The 21,722-nt window shown below is 57.9% G+C and overlaps 1 protein-coding gene across 1 annotated transcript in view; it reads right to left on the bottom strand.

Annotated features, from left to right (window-relative positions):
* The window catches only part of CFAP46 (cilia and flagella associated protein 46), a 91,551-nt gene that overhangs the window by 30,995 nt on the left and 38,834 nt on the right, over nt 1-21,722 (bottom strand). The window contains exons 25-38 of the mRNA XM_057735818.1: nt 20,626-20,710; nt 18,343-18,481; nt 17,758-17,941; nt 14,958-15,132; nt 13,994-14,199; nt 12,154-12,303; nt 7,445-7,593; nt 6,454-6,552; nt 5,733-5,865; nt 4,980-5,126; nt 3,064-3,264; nt 2,863-2,969; nt 1,587-1,763; nt 239-374 (exon numbers count right to left, since the gene is read on the bottom strand). Coding sequence (XP_057591801.1) covers nt 239-374; nt 1,587-1,763; nt 2,863-2,969; nt 3,064-3,264; nt 4,980-5,126; nt 5,733-5,865; nt 6,454-6,552; nt 7,445-7,593; nt 12,154-12,303; nt 13,994-14,199; nt 14,958-15,132; nt 17,758-17,941; nt 18,343-18,481; nt 20,626-20,710 — 2,088 coding nt within the window. The remainder of the gene's footprint in view (nt 1-238; nt 375-1,586; nt 1,764-2,862; nt 2,970-3,063; nt 3,265-4,979; nt 5,127-5,732; nt 5,866-6,453; nt 6,553-7,444; nt 7,594-12,153; nt 12,304-13,993; nt 14,200-14,957; nt 15,133-17,757; nt 17,942-18,342; nt 18,482-20,625; nt 20,711-21,722) is intronic.

The raw sequence follows: 21,722 nt of genomic DNA, 5'->3' as shown, positions 1-21,722 counted from the left end.
TCTTCTCCTGCAGGTGTTTTGTGCTACAAAATACCCCCTAAGTATCGCATCAGAGAGGCCTTAAACATTCTGATATGCACTTCCCGCCCCACTGCAGTTCAGAATAATCTCCCTTTTGATTTCTTCTCTGGCCCAGTCACTTTGATGTATGCCATTTACTTTCCAAATATTTGGGCACGTCCCCCCATAGCTTTCTGGGTTTTTTTAAACTGAAGTAAAAATCACATAACAGACTTACCTCCTGAAGGGACAGTAAGCCCTGGATACTGTGAAAGAGCTCCTCCTCTTCAGCCACAGCTCTCTGGACCAGCTCGTACGCTGCCAAGTAACACGCAGTTTTCTGCTCTCCATCTCTCTCGTTTTGGGCGGATAGTCTTTATCAGATGGAAGAGTGGAATTTAGAACAAAAATAGAAAAGCATTACATCGTCAGTACTAACACACTGTGCAGCATGTAATTTTCATGTAATTATGATGTATATTTTATTAATACTTTAAATTTTATAGGGTTTCCCTGATGGTGCCGTGGTTAAGAATCCACCTGCCAATGCAGGGGACACGGGTTCGATCCCTGGTCCAGGAAGATCCCACATGCCGCGGAGCAACGAAGCCCATGTGTCACAACTACTGAAACCTGTGCGCCTAGAGCCCGTGCTCCACAACAAGAGAAGCCACCACAATGAGAAGCCCGCGCACTGCAACGAAGAGTAGCCCCTGCTCGCCACTAGAGAAAGTCCTCGCGCAGCAACAGACCCAACGCAGCCAAAAATAAATAATAAATAAATAATAAATCTTTTAAAAAAATTTATAATTAGATGTATTACCTGGAAAGATAGTCTCAATATATCTCAAAGAAAAAAAAGAGAGCGAGAGATCTGGAGCAGTGCGGCAAGCGCACTGTAACACTGTCTTTATAAATAATCGAATCTGTGCTCCACACACCAGGTGAAACAATGTCACAATATTAGCTGTGCTGGTTTAATCACCTACTTTTCCTGTTTGTGTTTTTTGCGTTTTTAAAAGTGCTACAGTGACCATACACTGTTTCTATGATAATAATGTGTTAGTTTAGATTTCACAGGTGTCCAGGTTGCTTCTCCCTTCATAAAGGCTGTTTGTAAGACCTAGCCCTCGGTTTGCCTGCTGTGTCTTGAACGCTTGCGTGGACCCGGAGCGTGGGGAGGGGGTGCGGGGCGGGGCGCGGGGGCCGGTGGGGCGAGGGGAGCGGTCACGTGGGGAAGGGTGCCGGCCCCGCTGGGGTAGGGGCAGCAGCCGGGCCTCCCGAGGTGTTGTGCGTGTGGCCGCGTGTGAACACGCGTGTCTGCGCCCCTGTGGGACGTGGAATGGGCGTGTGCCCAGGGCTGGGCCGAGAGGGGAGTGGTGTGGGGCGGGGGGCGTCTGCGCGTTTCCACAGACCAAGCAGCTGCGACGCCGACGTGGGCGGACGCCCCCAGTGGCTGCAGACCCCAGTGCGCACGTCCCTTGGGGGGGGGATCGCTGGCCCTGCGGCCAAGCCGCCTGGAGGCCCTGCTGGTGGCCGCGGGGGGCTGGCCCGGGAAGAGGTGCGCCGTGGCAGGGATCACCTACCTCTTCATCTCGGCCCGCTCCAGAATGACGTCCACACGCTTCTCCTTGTGGCCAATGCTGGTAAACTTCTCCTCAATTTCCAACAAGCGATCCTCCAGCTCCATCCGCAGAAACGCGTTCTCGAGGGGCACGGAGCCCACAGGCGCCTGGACCGCTTTGATCTGGAGGCTCACACACCTGGTGGGGGGGGGGGCTTCCCTGAGACGGATGGTCACGGCCCCCGCCCACCTCCATCTTCCACCCCTTCGCAGGGAGAGCACCTTCGCCAGCATTTCCCAACACCCGAAGTCTTGTAGGCCACGTTCTTTGGTCACAAGGCCATGAAATTAGAAAGTAACAACTTCCCACCCCAGGCACTTTATATGTGTTTGGAAATTCGAACCCCTTTCATAAAGGACTCAGGAGCAGGAAAGAAAACCCACATGGAAATGAAATTTGTTCACAGGTCAAGTGTACAGGATGCTGGTGGCGGAGGGGTCAGAGGTGCATCTTCTAGGGGCGGGGAGACAGCCTGGGGACCAAGGGAGCCACCCTAGAGGTGGGACACAACAGCCACGAGGAGCCCTCTCCTAGCACACAGAAAACTCAGCAAAGATGAAGAGAGAATAAAGAAAACCAAAATCAGGCAAAATCCGCAATGCTTTGCTCAGTAAAGCAGAAGCTGCTCTGCGAAGGCGGATTCAGTGAAATCTGCAAATCCGACTTAGAAGACAGACGGCAAGACTTGGCACAGTTACGGGAAAGGTGCCTGTGAATGTCTGTGCTGAAACCACGAGGAAGCCACTTTCTAGGAGAAGACAAGGGACCAGGAGGACAGCTCAAAGGAAAGCTGCTGATCCTACTTGGAGTCTGTCCCTGTGGCCTCCCGCCTCCCAGGCAGCTGCAGAAACCCCGATGCCGTCTCCGTGGGCCGGACACACGGCCCGGAAAACCAGCGCGCAGAGGAGCAGACAGACCGACAGACCCCAGGAGGATGTCTGACCACCGGGCGACGTCCCTCACTGGCTGTGGGGAGAGCAGAGGCCTCAGAGGCTTCCCAGGGACCGAGCCACCTCGGGGCAGCTGAGCACCTGCCCAGGGACAAACGAGGCCACTGCCTCGTCCTGAGAGAAAGGCTCACTGCCAGGAAGGGCCGTGGCAGGGGCTGTGGGCACGGGGCCTCGTCCTGTGATTCTCTGAGCTTCGTAGGCTTGAAATTTGGCTTAAAAATTAACAGATGGAAAAAAGTAAACCATGACGTTCATGTAGATTAACATTTTTCTCTTCCCAAAAGTACCTGGCTTCTAGGTCTGTGGTCATGAATTCCAGCACGGCCATTCGGTTCGGTCTCTCTCTCTTGAGGACGTCGAAGGTGTCGATGAGCTTCTGGAACAGCTGGCAGACCTGAGGCAGGCCCGGCGGGGTCACCATAGCCCCAGCATCCCCCCCGCCCCCACCACGCAGGCTGCCCCGCCGGGCACGCAGCCGGCCCCTCGACCAGCACCTCTCTCCTCGTGTTCTCGGTGGACAGGAGCGTGTCGGCCAGGGTCAGGGTAGAGCTGTACCAGAACTCCTCGTCCCCTCCCAGGCGCTGGGCCCTCTCCAGCATCTTCCTAGCTTGCCCGTACTTCCTTTCTTTGTTTGCCAGCTGAGCCAACAGGTGCAGGCATTTCGACTCTGCACAAGGATCGTCGAGCTCCTGAAACAGAGGTGCATGTGGAGACAGGACGGGGAGTGGGGGTGGGGGAGAGCAAGTGAGAGAGACAGAGACAGAGAGACAGGGAGACGGAGGCAGAGAGACGGCAGCTGCGGCACCAGGCCTCTGCACACATCCCCCGAGCTCGTCTGGCGACGTGCCCGCAGCACAAGGGCACAGGGGCTGGGCTGGATGCCCGTGAGTGTGTTAAAGCCTACCCCCAGACTCTGGAAAGCCCTGGCAGCCCTGGAAACCCCCCTCCCAGCAGCATGAGGGTCGGGTGGCAGCCAGATGGAGGTGAGGTCCGCGCGTGGACGACACTTTTGTGGATCACGGGGAGGCTGACGGGGAGGGTCACAGATGCACGGGCACAGGCTAGGAGATGGGACTGCAGCGCCCGTGGCACGTGGGTGTCGGCTCACAGCCCCCCACCTCCTTCGGCCTCCTGTCCACCCTCTGGGTCCCAATTCCTGGCCCCCAGGAGCCCTTCCGTGCCTGGGCTTCTCTGCATCCCCCGAGGCCCACCCTAGCCACTTCCCTTCCCCAGACACACCGCCTTCTCGGTCCCTTCCCAGGCCTCCCTCTTGAGTCTGGTCTGCACACCCCTGTCCCCCTGCCTGAGGCACACACCCCTGTCCCCCTGCCTGAGACACACACCCCTGTCCCCCTGCCTGAGACACACACCCGGTCCCCCTGCCTGAGACAGAGAGCTGAACCTCCCAAGGCTTTGAATTTTTATAATGTTTTTCTGGCTGCTTCTCTCTCTGGAGTTCTTTTCCAAAACAAGTGCCACCCTGTCTGGTTCCGTGACTTTGCCTCCCCCTCCCAGGGGACAATTCCCAACGCCGCATGGAGACAGAGCCACCCGCCTGAGGCCCCAGGAGCCAGTGCCACTGCAGTGCGGGGTGGGGTGCACCCTTGGGCGGCTCCACTCTGTCCTGGGTTTTTCCCAAGGGCGTCCATCCTCATGGGGGACAGAGCCCAGGAAGAAAGCCACAGCCCCACTGGGAGCGGAGGCAGGAGCCTGGGGCTGCCAGGAGTTGGCAATAGAAGGGGCCGCAGGGGGGTGTGGGGAGAGGGCCCCAAAGACCTGCGCTCGGGGGCCCAGCAGGTTCAAGAAACCCAGCAGACAGTAGTCGCAGGGGCCTGAGGGGCTGAGCGGAGAGCTGAGCGTCCAGGCCGAAGGCAAGCCTTTCTGAAGGGGCCTGGCGAACCGCAGGCTTCTGGTGAGACCCCAGAGAGGCCACAGACACCCGCAAGGCCCACACCGAGGAACAGGAACAAACCTCCCGAGCGGGTCGGGGCCCCGGGGCACCATCTGCCTCTTAGAACAAAACGGAAGCCTTTGGCCTCTCCAGGGTCTCTCGTCCACACGCACATCAAGACACCGGCTCAGAAGCAGGAGGGGCCTCCCCAGCCCAGGAGGAAAAAGAGGCCGCAGAACAGACCCGCAGCAATTCCGGGAACAGGGCTCTAAAGCACTCTGATGAATGGGTTGAAGACACTAGAGGAGCAGACAGACAAAGGCCACGAAGGACAGACCTCCGCTGAGTTGGGTCTGCACACAGGAGCCAGACAGATGCCCTAGGACAGGCTTCAGCACAGGCAGGCCCTTGCTTCCTGGAGAGGAGCCCTCAGGGCGGGGCTGCGGGCTGGGGGGCTGCTCCTGGGGGGAAGCGGCCCCACGGGTGCCGTGGGCCGGGCAGGTGTGGCCTCACCTGGAAGGCCTGGCACGCTTCCGACAGGAGCAGCCGTGCAGGCTGGTGCTGGTCCATCTCCAGCAGGACTTGGGCCTTGAGGAGCCACAGCTGCGGGAAGGACGTTCCCTCCAGGCCCCGGCCGGTCTCCCCGTTTATCTTCAAAATCTGTAAGACGCGCGGGTGCTGCGCGGGTGCGGGGCCTGCACTGCCGGGTGGGGTTCCCCAGGGCCCGCGCCCGCCGAGCCCAGCCCCCTGCTGCCCCGCTCCCTGGCTCCCCCGCGGCCCGGCGGCCTCCTGGGACGCCTGCCTCCCCTCCCCCGCCGGGCCGCCGAGCAGTGGCGGGGTGGCACTCCCGCGGTGACGAGTGCCGGTGGAGCCCGGCGGGGCGGGTGTTTCCTTCACGGGGGGCACGCCTGTGGGAGGCGAGCCCACTGCGTGGGGGGCGGCCGGGGGGCGCCCGGGCCTCCTGGCCGCTCTGGCTGCCGGGCCTCGCCCTCCCCCGCTCCCGGCCGGAGAGGTAGCTCCCCCACCGGCCGCCCGCAGCCTGTCCTCTCCGAATCGCAGCTCAGGCCCGGCAGTCTCGTCTTCCCTGGGGGCTTCCAGGGCCCGCAGGGTGGGAACACGTCCCATCAGTCCCCGGATTTCCCAAGAAACTCGGCACGAGGTTTGGAGGCAGCAGGCCGTTAGGAGCCCAAGCATGCTGGCTGGAGCGGGGCCTGTCGCTGCCCCCACCGGGCTAGGAACCAGGGCGCCTCGGCAGAGCGAGGCTACCTTGTCCTTTGCTACGAGGGGCTTCATCTCTGCTTGCTGGGCTGGTGTGGGGGACTCGTTCAGTGTTGGCAGACTTTCTTCTAATAGAGGTTCCTTATTTTTCTCCTTTTTCAAGGCAATTTCTTTTCTGCAGCTAATATAAGTAAACAGACATCATGCCAAAGAAGAAATACAATGCCAGAGACACCTGAAAATGTTCAATTTCAGTAGTCATCAGAGAAATGCAAATGGAAGTGGCCACGGGAACCCCTGTTCACTCGAGGTTTTTACAGCTCCCTCGGTTTAGCCGCGTCTGTGACTCCCCACTTCCAGCCCGTTCTCTCCTCCAGACTCCAGGCTCGTGCGTCTAGCCACTCCTTTGACCTCCCACCTGGTGCTCAACTCGAACCTCAAACTTCTTTCCAGGCCAGAACTCCACCCCATCTAGGAAGGAGGCCCTCCTTCCCGCTCTGCACGGAACGGAGGCCCTTGCCGCTCCTGCTTCCTGCGGGACCCGCCCTCCCCGTGCGCCCTCGGCCTGCCACCTCCCTCACCTCTGCCCTCCGCCTGGACCCCCGCACACCTCGGTGCTCTGCGCCCCTCCCTCGCGCAGCCCCAGCCCGGGAGACGCCCACAGATGGGAGGGCGCGTGAGGAATGACCTGTCCCCCGGCCCAGGGTGCCCCCCACCCCTCCCGGCCCGGAGGGGATGCAGCCCCGCCCGCGGCCCCCCGCTGGCTCACCTCGCCTGCTCCGCTTCGCAGATGTAGGCCTGCCCGGCTGCCTCCTCGTGGTAAGTGGCTGCTTCCCTCAACTTCAAATCAGAACACACCAGGGCAAGCCTGGGGGCGGGCGGGGGGCACAAGAGGAGCATCAGCCCGGAGCTGGGCTGCCCCCCGGGCTCAGCCAGCTTGGTACAAAGTGGCAAATGCGAAAAGGAGTGGATACTTTGAGGATATTTTCAATAATTTTTAAAGCTAAGCCAGATTCCTAGGGAGCATAACAGATGCTGCCATCACATGGCAGGCAGAGCGTGTGCCCCTCATCCGTGTGTTTTACTCCCTCCGTGTTCACAGTCTCAGAGTCACCTTCAGGGGCAAAGACACGGCACAGCGGGTGGGGCTCTGACCCCCTTACAGCTTCGGGCAACAAGCCCTGCGTCGATTCTTGAAATGATTTCAAGCTTCCAGAAGTTACGCAAACACTACAAAGCGTTACTGTACATCCTTCACCAGCCAGGTTCTCTCTCTCTATATATATATAGAAAGGCAGCCCTTTCTATAGCCCTTTATATATATATACACATACACCTATATAGAGAAAATTTATAAAAATTTTATATAAAAATATAAAAATTATATATAAAATTATTTATGTATAAAAATTTTATATAAAAAATACACATGCAAATTTTTTCCTAAAATATCTGAGAGTGAGCTGAAGACACAGTGCTCCTTTCGTCCACCGGTGCTGCTTCAGGGTGTATTTCCTTGGAACAATGATACTCTCTTAAGGACCAGGTAGAAATTTTAAAATTAGAAATACTATTTTTAACGTTTCAGTATTTTGCTTTGTTTGGTTTTACAAATCTTAGGGACTTTATTATTTACATAAATGGTGAACCACAGATGAACACTCTAAAGTCCTATCTGTTCTGTATTGCTTTGGGTAAATGTTCACTTTAGCCACCCGCACGTGTCCCAGCTCCCCTGGAAATAAAGCGGGGGTACCGACCGCAGGTGGTAGAGGTCTTTGAGGCTCTTGCTTCCGACCACGGAGGCTGCAATGAGGGCCCCCAGCTGCAGGACCGGGACTGTGAGCTCGTGAAGGAACATCTTCTGCAGGGCCTTGACCAGGTGGTCCAGGTAATATAAACTGTACGTCTAAACAACACACAGCAAGCGTGTGAGGCCGACGTGGGGCGGTCAGGCCCCCAGCTCCCAGGGTCTTCCTCCCAGGAGCTCCGCCCCCACAGAGCCACACGCGCGGGGGTGCCGAGCCAGTGTCTGCGGTGAGGGAAGCGGGGAGCTGCTCTCTGCCTCCCCGCCTTCACCCCGGTACGTGCAATTTCCTAGAATCTTCAGCACCCAAGTACGGTGAGAGATCCTCACAAGAAAATCCATCTGCCTTCATTCAAATTAATGTCTGTTTCATTTCTTTCCGTACGCATACAGTCACTTTCCAATTTAATATAGACAGAGGCAAAATAATACTTCTTATAACGTCTGACTAGGTTTGATAAAACAATTATTCTTCAGTGGAAAATTAGAAAAGTTGGATGAACTGTTTAAAAAATCTGTTTAAAAGCACTGAAGAGTGAACAACGCAGGGAAGATGACTGGGCCGAGATACAGAAGAAGATGGCCTCTGAGAGATGCGAACCTGGCCTATCGGGTACACGTGTCCTGGGGTGTCTGCTGACTGCAGAGGCAGCTGAGGGCCTGAACAGCACCTCCGACGTCTCCTTTGCAGGGGGAGTCGAGGGCCCACTGCAGGCTACGACTCTGACCGGGTCCCCAAGGTCTGCACCTGAGGCCGACAGGCAACGAGGCGAAGCAGCCCTGTTAGTGGTTACCTCTGAGCCCAGTGGTGTCTGGGTGGCCTGGAAAGCGTGTAGTTTTTTGAGAGACTAATAAGTGATAATTCCTGGTGAGGCTGCTCGGAAAGAGCGGGGGGAGACACAGAAAGGTTCCTAGGCGCTACAGGCGCTCGGAGACAATGAGAGGACGTGAGAAACGAATTATGGCAGTACATTTAAGGTTGCGTGTTGACTGGAAGCACCCTAGAGAAATACACCCACCAGAGTTATTACGAAAAGAAATGTAACATGTGAAGGGCTCTGTATGAAATAAGTTGGTGCCATAGTTTAAAATCTTCCCAAATAGGCCTAGGCCCAGAAGTCTTCACCAGGGAATTCTTTCAAACATTTAAGGAAGAAATAACAGCTAATCCTATATACAAGTTCTTCCCAAGAAGAGTGAAAAAAGAAAACATTTTCTAATTGACTAAAAGGTCAGTGTGATACCGAGAAATACAAGACACGTGCGGCTGGTCCTTGTTCCCGGACGCCGGCACGGAGCTCCTAACACCCCTGGGACTCTGTGGTCCGCAAGCCCCTTTCACCCACACCCGAGTCCACGCTCACGAGGCGACTCCTGGCCATCCGCACGGAGCTTCAGGATGGGGCTGGCGGCCAGAGGAATGAGCCACACGCCGGGAGCGAGACCCCAGCCCCGTCCTGATACCTGGCGCTGAGTTAACGACCAAGGGCCCGTGAGCCGACCGGTCGTGCCCCGTCCTGGGACCCGCGTGAAAACCCTGCGGGAAGGGGCCTGGAGAGCTTCTTGGCTGGTGGACGGGTCCACCCGCCGGGAGGGTGGGGCCCGACGTCCCCCCAGCTCCACGGGGACAGACGCTCTGTGGGCCCGGGACCTTCCAGACCTGCCCCAGGGACCTCCTCGCCGGGCTGCTCACCGGGGTCCTCCCCGGCGCCCGCTGTGACAGACCAGCGACCTAGTGAGCAAGGTGCTTCCTGAGCCCGGGAGCCGGCGCGGCAAACAGCGACCCTGAGGAGGGGGGCGTGGGAACCCGATCTGGGGCCACATGGGACGGAAGTGCGGCGGCCTGGGGACCCGACCCCTGTGACCGGCGCCCGGTGGGGGCAGCCTCGAGGGGCACAGCCCGGGCCCTGTGGGGCCTGCACGGACCCTGGCAGGCAGTGCCAGGACTGAGTTGAGTGGGCGGTCTCCCAGCTGGAGTCCACGGGGACCTGAGAGCTGCCCGTGCAGACACCCACACGTCTGGGCTCAGAAGGGCTGGAAGCGGGAAACAGTTCAGAGTCAGTGTAATTTTTTACCACATCCTGACAAGCGTGTAGCATGAAAGGAAAATTGAACTCCAGGTTTCCTCATGAACATAGAGGCAAACACCCCAAACAAAATATTAAGCAGTCAGATCTGACGGTGAGTGAAAGAATAACACATCTCAACCAAGCTGACATCATTCTCATGATCATCAGGGGAAAAGCAACATCATTAAGGAAACAAAGAGAAAAAAACCTTCATCTGGACAGATGGAGAACAATATTTGATAAAAATCTATAGGCATTTGTGATTAAAACTCAGCAAACAGAAATAACGGAACTTCCTTATTCAATAAAGTTTATCTATAAACACCTACAGCAAACACTGATTACACTTGGTGAAACGCTGAAACCCGCTTGCTGAGATAGGAAGCAAGACAGGCGGCATGCCCACTTCTATTCAGCGTTGTGCTGGAGGCAGGCAGGGCAGGGAAACAACACGTGCAATGATCGGAAATGAGGAACAAAGTCTGCAGACAAAATGCAGATTTTGTGTATACACATAAACTCAAGAGTCTACAGATAAATTACCAAAATTTTTAAGAGGTTAACTAAATTGATGGATGCAAGGTCAAGATGAAAAAAATTACATTTCTAGATTTCATCTGGAGTTTAAAAAGTGAAACAAAAAAGGTATATTTATAACAGCATCACAAATATCAAATACATAGAAATCAATCTAATGTGTGTAAGCTCCATGCAGAAAACTCAAATCCATCATTGAGAGAAGCTACAGAAGACCCAAGTCAGCAGAGAACAAGAACACGCCCATTGCCTGGAACACTCCATGTGGCACAGACCTCAGTTCTCCCCCAAACCTGAAACTGAGCTCAAGATTCAAGGCAATCACAGCCAGAACTCCACCAGGGTTTCCAGCGGAAGCTGACAACTGGTTCTAAAATACACACGGAAACACACGGCCAATGGAAAAGGCATCCAAGACCTTCCTGCAGAAAAAGGTCAGGAAATGTTCTCTCCCAAGCAGTCAAGTTTGCAAAGCCCAGGAGCTCAGACAGTGAGGTGTTGGTGCAGGTGTGGACACCTGATTTGTGGCAAGGGTAGCAAAGAAGCCAGGCAAACGATCTTTCAGTAAACACTGTGAGAACAGTCAGATACCCAGATCCAAAGCCTCGAAACCAGATCCCTCACCTCACACCACACACACAAACCAATTTCAAGTGGATCTAAATCTGACATGTAAAACTATAAAGCTTTTGGGAAAATATTATGAGAACAATTTCATGGTCTTTGGAAAGGAAACTTTTTTTTAAATGGGACACAACAAAGCACTGGTCGTAAAGGGGAAGGTTAACACTTTGCATCACATTGAAGCCTGGAATCCGTACTCACGAGGAGACCTCAAGACAGGTGGGGTGCGGAGTGCAGGGTGACCTGCTGTCAGAAACTGTCAAAGTGTTTTCTCCGGGACAGACAAGAACTCCTCCAAGTCAACAAGGAAAGGACAGAAGCCTTAATAAAACATGGGTGATGGATCACACATGCAGGTCGCAAAAGAGGACATCCAAGTGGCCAAAAGGCACTTAGAGGCGTCCGGCCTCGCTGTGGTCGGGGGGTGTCCGGCTGAGCGCCCAGGACAGCCTGGGTGAGGAGGTGAGCCAGGCCGGGCCGGCGGGGACACAGGCGATGGGGCTCCCACCCCCAGGGCCTCATGGGCACAGCCACTTCCAGAGGCAGTTTGTCAACGTGCTGTAGTTGGACACACATGTGGTCCATGATGCAGAAACCCCGCTGCCGGGCATGCCCTCCAGACACGTGGGTACGTGGGCCCCAAGACATCTAATGGCCATGCTGCACACAGCCCCAGTGCCTTCTGCGGCTGAAGGAAAGACAGGCTGTGGTCGCGTCACCGGACGGAATACTCGACAGCAATGGACGTGAACACTATCCAGACACACGTAGCAGTGGAGCGCCCCCGCAAACGCCGCACTCCGGGGAAAGTCCAGACGTGCGCAGGTAGACGCCGAGAGCCTCCACTTCCACAGAGCACAGAGACCAGGCAGGTGCAGGGCCGAATAGCGGTCCCCAAAGTCACCAGGTGCGACCCTTGGACCCTGTGTGCAGGTGTGATCGAGGAAAGGATGCCGAGATGGGGAGGTCACCCTGGATGACCCGGGCAGGCCCTACGTGGCACTATTCAGGCCCCACGTGGCACTATTCAGGCCCCATACGTGGGAGGTGAGACACAGACACAGGGGAGGAGCCACGAGACGATGGAGGCAGAGGTGGGGGCAACAAGGCCACAGGCCCAGGAGCGCTGGAGCCCCGGGAACCAGAAGAGGCAGGAAGGACCCTCCCCTGGAGCCTCAGAGGCTGCACGGCCCCGCCGGCACCTTGCCTTTGGCCCAGCGATACCAGTTTTGAACCTGTGGCCTCCAGAACTGTGAGGGAAAACATTTAAGCACCCAGTTTGCGGCAGCCTGTTGCGGCGGCCTCAGGGCACACTGAGGCACGGCTGAGTCTCCCTTTCAGGGGCCTGTGGGGGGGTCGCGGGCCGTGGCTACAGCCCAGGAGACAGGACACGGGGGACGCAGGCCTGGGGCGGCGTCTGCCGTCCACTCACCGGCTTCTGGATAGTTGATGGGTTGACAGCAAAGTTGCTCTGATCCTGTGTAAACACAGATATGGCTTCTTCGGGGCAAGCGTAGGAAGCCCACTCTTCTAGGCTTGCTGGTAAGTCTTCAAGGCGTTTGCCAGGAGCGGGGGTTTGAAACTGCAACGTGGGCAGGCAGGCTCTGCTTTAGGAGGTGGGGCGGGAAGCGGACACCCCGGTGGCCCCGCGGGTCGTGAGCCCCGACGAGGCAGCGCCTCTGGGGACAGGCGTGGCGCCCACCTGTGGCCTCCCCGGGGGCGCAGGGCACGTGCCGCCCTCCCTGGGATGCTAGCCCGATGGCGTGCCACGCGGAGCCACACGCGACTCCGTGTGCAACACACGCTGACACCACTCCCTAGAGGGCACACTGAGGTCTTCTGCCCCGGCCACCCGCGTGTACATCCCAGCTCTGCGGTGCTGTGGGAGGGAGGCAGGGGCGTCCCGGGGGGACAGTGAGGTGGGACAGCCAGGAGGGGGGCCGCCGCGAGCACAGCCCCGAGGTTGGGCCATCCCTCCGGGTGGGGGTGACGGGCAGACAGGCCCCCAGAGGATGGAGAGGAGGTGCCGTCCCGCCCCGCACGGCCAGGGCCCAGATGCACCTGGGCAGAGGGACCAGCTCTGGGAATGCAGACGACCAACCACCCCGGAGAAGCCAGACCCTCCCCGGGTCACCATCCTAACGCCCGGGGCGGGGGAACGGGAACCACTGCCTCCACTTCCCAAGGGGTAAACCAGACGGAGCCGCCGGGACAGTTCCACCCCCCCCACGGCCTTCCGCGGCCCAGCCTCTGGGACAAGGACCCTCGAGGGCGGTCGGGGCGCAGCCTGCCCACCTGGGAGGGCGTGGTCACCTGCTTCGGGTCCCTGCCCTTGTCCCTGTCTCTGTCCTTGTCCTTCTCTCTGTCCTTGTCCTTGTCCTTGTCTTTCTCTCTGTTTTTCTCCTTCTCCTTTTTAGGCAACAACAAATGTGAACTTGCTGCTGCTGGAATTCTACTTTCTGAAATTGATTTTGCTGCTGTTAATAAAGAAACCTGGGAAAAGAAAATCCAAATTTGCAACCGTGATAAGAGGCTGGCCCCCTCCTCCCCTGCTCACACCTGAGGGCGGGTTGGGGACCCTACGGCTGGGAGCCGCCCGGCGCCGAGGTGGCAGCAGCGTCCCTGGGCGGGCAGACGCGCGGCCGCCCTCCTCTGCGCTCGGGGGTTCCCTCCAGGACGCTGGGCCCATGGGGAGGCACAGCTGCCCCGTGAGAAGGGCTCGTCAGCCCCTGAAAATGAATGAGTGTCTCCAATGAAGAACTCCCTCGAGCGACTGTCAGCAGTTCTCAAAGAATCACGAAGAATCGCTGCGTGGTGGGTGGTAGGGGTGGTGGCCTGGGCCACCCTCAAGACCCAGGATGGCCTTCCCAGTCCTTCCCACGGCCAAAGGGCGATGGCCCTGTTGTCCCCAGCACACGGCCGGGGCAGGGGGCAGACTGGGCCCAGAAGAAAGGCCTGTCCTGCTGCGGGGTGCGGCGGTGGGGGCACTGCCTGCAGGAGTTCCCTGAGAACAAGAGGCCAGCAGGAGCTGCCCCGGCTGCCCCGTAAAGAGGTGGTGGGGAGGAGGGCCCCACGCCGGCCGTGCGGAGGGGCACAGAGAAGGTTCTGGAAGCCCAGCGACCGTGCGATGGGAAGACAGGGTTCTGGGGGTGGCCGGGCAGCAGCGCTGGTCCCCGGGGTGGGGAGGGTGGTGCCGGGGGGGAGGGGAGGGGACACTGCCCCAGGAGGACACAGCACCTGCGGCAGCGCAGCCCGGGGCTCCGGGGCCTCACCTGCCAGATGCGGTGGAGGAAGCTGTAGGCCATGAGGCAGCAGTCCTGGTGGCAGGCAGCGCTCGGGGTCACCACCAGGGCCAGCTGCGTGTAGGCGCGGGCCAGCGTCTCCAGCTGCCGCACGTTCCGCAGCGTCTCCAGGGAGGGGGGACCCACGTCCTCAGCCCCCGGGCCCCCTGGGGCTGCTGGAGCGGACGCCTGCTCTCCTGGAAGGCAGGGTGCTGCTGGTGTCCTCCCCCATCACCCGACCTGGGGCTGAGCCTCTTCCAGAGGGGCACCGCCCTCGCAGAGGCCAAGGCCGGCCTCAGCGACGGGCCTCGCAGGGCTCCCTGAGCCGAGACAGCAGGCCCACCTGCAGGGACGCCGCGGCCACCGTCGGGACTGCGAGGACGTGCCGTCCCAAGCCGAGGTGGGGGCCGGGCTTCTGGGGTCTGCCTGGAGCCTCCTCCCCCTGTGGTTCCCCCTGACTGGTCTGAGCTGGGCGTCTGGACACCCCCACAGAAGGCTGGACGTCGAGCAGACGTGGGCTTGAGCCCCCGGCACGTCCAGGCAGGAGGCGGCCCCTCTCCCGGGCCCCTGGGTTCTGCAGGCCCGGGAGGAGGCCGCCTCGGCGCTGGGGAAGGCGGCCAGCCGTCCCGAGGACCTCTGCTGCCCAGAGCACCCCCCCCTCCCGGGGCTTTGCCCCACCTTCCGGTGACAGCTCTCGCGCTGGCCCCAGAGAGGGGACCTCGAGGAGCCGCTGGGCGGCGGCCGCCCCTCCCACCACCCCCACCCCCCATCACCGCTGGGCTGGGCCTTCCTGCTGGATGTGTTCTGAGTGGGGGGGACGGCGGGCACCCACGGGGGTGGGGCCCTGATCTCGCCACGTCCACAAGGAACTTGCCCAGCGGGGGTGCCACGGGGACAGTGGCGCCCAGGAGCCCCTGTGGCGGGCGGCCCCGCTCCCAGCCACCACGGCCCTCACCTGCGGCCCCCGCGCCCGCCGGCTCAGGGGAGCCCCTGTCCGGCCGCATCTTCAGCAGGATGCTGATGGCCCACTTGAGGTGGAAGGTGACGTCTTCGAGAGGAAACTGTCTGTGGTACAGCCACTCGCTGAATTCGATGATGTAGTCAACCTTCTGCCACTCGCTCTCTGGCTTCTTTGGGATCAAACAGGGGAGGACGGTAAAGCCACACACCTACCACTCGGCAGCCCAAGGACCACGCTGCGGGGGGCGTGCTCCTCCGCTTTCTGGAAGCGGAGGGGCACCGTCTCTACCGTCACAAGACCACCAGGCTCGGCAAGACCTCCCATGTGCCACGGGCGAGCGAGACCGAAGCCGGGCGAGTGCCCCGGCCTCTGCTCCCGCTGGCTGCCCTGCCACCCACCCACCAGACCCCTGGCAGGCCCGTGTCTCTCCTGCCTCCAGGGCAACGCCGGGCCGAGGGGCCCCCTGCAGCACTCCATCCTCAGCCCCGGGTCTCCTCCAGCTCACGGAGGTGTGGACAGTTCTGTGGCTCCCAAGGCTCGGAGGGCAGGGAGGATTCTGTGCCGTGTGCGGCCGAGTCCAGCCCAGGGCCTGGCCCAGGCACAGACCAGTATCAGTGATCGATCATCGCTCCACGACTGGAGGAAGCTGCCACCCCCCAGTGGAGCCGGGGACCTCCCACTTGCCGGGCCCCAGGCCCCACACCCCACACGTCACCCCACACCTCACATGCCGGGAGGAGGAGGATGTGTGGCTGGGGGTGCAGGAGGTGAGGGAGGGGGCGGGCAGCGGTGGGACACACAGGGTCAGGGTGGAATCAGCCCACGACACTGCTCGACGTCACCAGGGAGGGAGGGGCAGACAGGGCATCCCAGGTCCGAGCAGGATCCCCCCCCCCCCCCATTAGCAGATTGGCAGAAGGGAAGGAGGAGTAGCCCTGAGAGGTAGCGGCCTGGAAGCCAGGTGACAGATGATCATTGGTGCGGAGGGGGGTCAGATGTGGCCTCAGAATGACCATGACGGTGGTGGTCACCGGTGGCTTTGACAAGAGCTGTGCAAGAGGGGTGATGGGGGGGGTGGGAGAGAGAGTGGTCACCATTTCAACCACGGTGCTGGGAAAACTGGGCAGCTGAGGAATAGAGCAGGACCCCTACCTCACACCAAACACGAGACTGAACTCAAGATGGATCAAAGACTTAAGTGCAAGAGCTACAACTGTGAAAGTCCTAGAAGAAAACATGGAAATCTTCATGACCTCGGATCACACGCTGCTTTCTCGGCAACACGGCCACACGCAGCAGCAGCAGCAGACATATCTTGATGACGTAAACGCCAAGGTTACAAACTTTCATGCTTCAATGACATCATCAAGAAAACAAGAAAGTAGTTGAAAAGACAAGCCACAGAATGAGAGAGAACGTTTACAAATCATGTATCTGATAAGGGACTTGTATCCAAAATACATAAAGAATTCCTATAACTCAATAATAAACAACCAAATTAAAAAACGGGCAAAGGATCTGAATAGACATTTCTCCAAAGAAGACGTACAAGTGGCCAATAAGCACATGAGGAGATGCTCATCATTAGTTACTGGGGAAATGCAAGTCAAACCACAATTCAAACAGTTAAGCAGAGTCAGGACGTGACCCAGCCCTTCACTCCCAGGTGTGTGCCCGAGAGAACAACTGTAAACGTGTCGGTGTAAACACCTGCACACGGATGTCTACAGCAGCCCGCTCACGAGGGCTAACAGACGGCAGCAACACAGAGGTCCAGCGGCACGACGTCTGTCCACACGACGAAGATTATTCGCCCCCGACGCAGACGGAGCCTGGAGACGACGCCCGGTGAGGGCCGCCGGACCCAGAGGACCGGCCTCGTCTGGTTCCCCCCCCGGGACCGTGTGATGCTGGCCCCCTGGGGCTGGTGCCCACCAACCTGGGTTTTGTCGTTGTTTTTTTTAATTTTATTTATTCCAACCTGGGTTTTTGTGTGTAGGGGGTGAGATGTTCTAAAATTGCTTGTGATGATGGCTGCATAGCCACGCGAATTTACTAAAATGCATCGTGTACCCCTAAGAAAAAAGAAACAAAGGAAGGAAGGGACAGAGAACCCTTGCAAGGAGTCTGTGCAGAGGGTTCCGGCAGCTCAGCTCCGCCAGCAGCCGCCTGTCCACAGCATCACCTGCTCCCCCAGCACCACTGCTCCGTCGCGGGAGCCCTGGCCTGGGCTCCGGGAGCGAGGTGCAGGCGTACCCACAGCTTCCGCTTGACCGCTGGGGATGACCACACGGCCAACCAGGAAGCCTGTGTTCGGAGCCCTTCCTGGGGGACACCCTGACCCTGGGGCACCCCTAACACTTCAGTGGGATCCGCTCCACAAGGGAGAAACATTCTGCTCAACAGAAAAGCCCTGTCAGGCACCTGCTGCTGGGCACGTCTCGGGGGCTGGGAGGGCTTTAATCCTGCAGTCAAGGGGGCTCCTCTGCCCCAAGGGAAGTCCCACAAGCTCTGCATCACATCCAGTGGCCCGCCCTCCCCCAAACCTCTGAGCGTCGCGAGAGGAACATGTGTCTCGGCGTCTCGGGGATGGGGACACGAGCCCTGCGGCCCCCCCGGCCCGCCCCCCGCCTCGGGCAGCCTCGCTGGGGAGGATGTGGTCCGTCTGCTGCCGTGGCTCCTGTCCCGCTGCCCACCTCTTCCTCCCAGGCCTCCCGAGGGGCTTCGCGTCCACCCCCCGGCCCCCCGGCCCCGGGGACGCCAGCCTCAGACGCGCGGTCGGTCGGAGCCAGACCTGCAGGGCCTGGATGGCGTTGTGGTAGCAGGTCAGCTCCCCGTGGACGCTCTTGGAGTTGTGGGCCAGGCGCCGCCACATGTGCGCCAAGTAGCTCTCACTCTGGTCTCTGAATTTCTGAATCTCCATCGTGAAGTTCTGGCCAAGCCTGGCCTTCACGATGACCATGTGTTTGAAAATCAAGCTGAAGAAAAGCAAAAGAGAGAAATTAATGCGCGAATTGAATGATAAAAATCATAAATATACAGAATGCACCCAAACTAACGTATTTGTCCACGTTTCTACTTACAAAGAGAAAACAAAGTGAAACCTGAGTGTTTGGGGGTCTGTGTTGTGCTGTTTGGTTTTGTTACTTTATCATTTATGTGTGTCGGGTTTAAATCCCCTCCCTTCTTGTGTGAGCTCTTAGTAGGGAAATAAAGTCACCAGGGGAAAGGGGAGACTGGGGGGGTGCAGGGGGGAGGCACGCTGGGGAGGATGGGGGAGAAGGCACTCCGGGGCCTGCAGCGGGGAGGCACCCCGGGGAGGATGTGGGGGAGGCACTCCGGGGCCTGCAGCAGGGGTCCCGGCGGTACAGGCACTCACAGGCGGTGGGCCGTCCGCGGCAGCACCTGCACGGCCTCGTCCAGCACCTTGAGGCCGCCCTCCCAGTCGTCCTGGTCAGCGTGGCTGTGGAAGAGCAGCCCGTAGAGCGCGGCCCGCAGCGTCAGGTCGTCCTCAGCCCCTGTGGTGGGAGGGGGGGCTCAGGGCGGTGAGGAGGGGCCTGGGAGTGGGGAAGCTGGCAGCTCGAGGTCCCCCCGAGGCCCGCAGGACCGGGAGTCCCCCAGGTAGCACTTGGGACGCGGCAGCCATGTCTGGGATGCCCGGGGCCTCCTGCCGCAGAGCCCGCCCGCGGAGGGGGTGGGACTGCGTGTAGATCCAGCCTCCACGACCTCATCGTCTGCGTCCCAGACACGCGCAGGGCTGCCCTTCTGGGGCCAGGCTGCGAGCGGCGGGAACGACTCCTGGCCGTGGGAAACACATCGGTCCTTTCCAGACTGACGGCTCAGGGGCTCCCCGTGGGCGTCCCCTGCCCCGCAGTCTTCCCTCCCCACCTGCCGCACCTCTGCCAGGTGCCGCCGGCTGCCCCCCACCCCCACCAGGCTTTCTCAGGCCCTGCAGTTCTCCAAGCCCTTTCTCGTTTGGAAACTCCCATTACTCCTCTGTCATTTTAAAAATAGACACCGTGAGCATCAGGAAAGAAGCAGCACCCTTGCCCAGGCTGCTGGAGGGGGCCCCTCGGCTGCTGCAGGGCCAGGTGCTGAGGCGGGAACGGTGCTGTCTCACGGACTGGCCACCACACACGCCACGGCACCGCCATCCCTCAACAGAGGCTGCGCCGCTGGTACCAGACACCGCAGTTGGCCTGTTTTAGGTCACTGACTGTGAGGGTCTCTCCCGTTTTTGAATCGTTCAGCAAAGGGGTGAACACTCCCATGGATCCTGCCGGGCAGCGTGTCGGCAGCCGGCAAAGAGGACAGCACCAGCCCACGGCGCCTGGGCCTGAGGGCTCCCCGCCCCCCGCAGCACTGGGACGGAGCACACAGGTGCCCAGGGTTTGGGCCCGTCACCAGACAGGCTGGTCAATGTCTGGCACCTGGGAACCGCACGCGTGCCGTCGTGTGCTTTCCTCCTCACGTCGCAGCCGGCACAGCTTGAAACCACACGCCGGGGCGGCCGGGGCTTCTTACGGTCAGGGCCCTGCACTCCCTGGCTGGCACCGGGGGCACGTGCTCCCTGACGCAGCAGAGGCCCTGCTTGCCAGATATTCCAGCTGCGTGAGCTCAGCGGTAGAGCTGTTGGGCCATTTGTTACGGCAGCGCAGCATCTCCTAAACTGACTAATGCAACTGCTTGCATGTTACAGAGGCGAGTCGTTTAGCTGCCAAATTGGATGCAACTACTTTCCCGTGTTTACTTTTTAATTTTCCGCATTTCTCATCATTCTCATTATTTAAATTTTCATGTATTTGAAAGTTGCCTCTTTGATCACGCTAAACTTTAGGAAGTAATCTTTCCTCAAAACATTGCTTTGCTCGATTCTACTTTGTCCCTTTTTCCCTATAATTTGAAACCCATTTAGCTATTTGATGTAAATTTCAGCACCTGGCGTGACGTGCAGACGGGGCTCCACACGCTCCAGGCCGGGTCCCCAGGCAGCCTGCTCCTCATGGGCCGTGCGGTCCTGGGGGTCTGGGCCACCGTCTGCATCTCCCACGGCAGCACCAGCAACCAATCTCAACTGCTGGGGCCTGGAGTTCAACTTAATGTTTAATCACCTACGGCCACGTTTTAGGTCACCGTTTTAAATCGCGTCTCTCTCTCGTAGACGCTGAGGTGCCCAAGGGCAGGGCTGCTGCTCTAACCCTCCCGTGCACACAGCCCGGCCCTCACGCCAGCGCAGATGGTTACTTTTCAACAGGTAATCATCTCTTATATTTTAGAAATAAATTCTAAGATATGTTTTTATTGTATGAATGTCACTATTTTTTGTTCACAGAAGTTTATCTCCACCTTTTTATGGAAATAGAAGAGTGTGATTTACTGGTCAGGATAACCCAGGGGCTCAATTTCAGGGCTGCCTGGGAGGGCGCAGGGCGGCCCTGGATTGGGGGGGCCATTGAGCTTTGGGCTTCCCTGTGCTCACAGTGGGGGTTCCTGGTTGTCCACGGGGAGCCCTCGCTGTGCCTGCCCGAGTTCAGTGCCGAGCAGGCATTACCTGTGGTCACTGCCATGACTTCACCGGCTCTACACAAGCCCCTGGGATCTAAAAGCACCGGGCCCTTCCTGGCCTCGTTCCTGGGGTTCCATCTGTCCTGCATCTACAAACCTGAGAGAAAACTCCCTTCTGTCGTTCCTCCGCTTTGGAAGTCGGCTGTGGGCCACTGGTGTAGAAGCAGTGTTTTCCCTTTTTCCTAAAGCAAAAACAAATCAACAATACAGACGTTTGAAAGTTGCATTTTATTCTTCCACCAGTTTGTTTTTCACTTGGCTCACTACTGAAATTACAGCTAAATTTCTGAAATAGTAACTCACAGAAAGTAGAATCACATTTCATCTGTAAGAGAAGGCGCTCCAGTTCAAGGTTCACTACCTTAGAACACACGCACGCACGCATACATGCATGCACGCACGCACGCACAGACTAGCCCTGTAACACAGTCTGTGGCTGTTCATAACTCAGGGCATGCAAGTCAGTTTTATAGCTTTGAATCAATGTGATCAAAAGCACATTAGGAAAACTTAGGGACATGGCAAAAGCAGGGTTCAGAGGAAAGTTTATAGCTGCAAGTGCTGACATTGAAAAAGAAGAAAGATCTCAAACCAACAACCTAACTTTACACCTTAAGGAACTTGAAAAAAGAACAAACTAAATTCAAAGTTAGCAGAAGGAGGGGAATATTAAAGATTAGAGCACAGAAAAATAATAGGAAGAAATCAATGAAACCAAAAGTTGGTTCTTTTCAAAGATCAACAAAATAGACAAACCTTTAGCTGGATTGACAAAGAAAAAAAGACACAAGTAACTAAAATCAAAAATGAAAGTGGAAACCTTGCTATCAACCCTACAATGATAAAAAGAACTATAACAGACTCCTATTAGCAACTGTACACCAACAAATTAGACGGCCTAGAGGAAACGGAAAAATCCCTTGGAACACTCAAACTGCCTAAGCTGAGTCAAGGAGAAACAAACAGTTTCAACAAACTTCTAACAGTAAAGACTGAATCAGTAATGAGAAACCGCCCAATAAAGAACATTTCTGGACCAGATGGTTCACAGGTGAATTCTACCAAACATTAAAAAAAAAAGAAAAAAGAAAAAAAAAGAATAACACTGATCTTTCTCAACTCTTCAAAAAACTGAAGAGGAAGGAACATTTCCTAACTCATTCTATGAGACCAGCATTACTTTGATAGGGGCTC

Source organism: Hippopotamus amphibius, chromosome 5 (genome assembly GCF_030028045.1).
Source record: "Hippopotamus amphibius kiboko isolate mHipAmp2 chromosome 5, mHipAmp2.hap2, whole genome shotgun sequence".
NCBI classification, from domain to species: domain Eukaryota; kingdom Metazoa; phylum Chordata; class Mammalia; order Artiodactyla; family Hippopotamidae; genus Hippopotamus; species Hippopotamus amphibius.
Note: the sequence above shows the minus strand (reverse complement) of the source record. Positions and strands in the feature narration are given on the sequence as shown.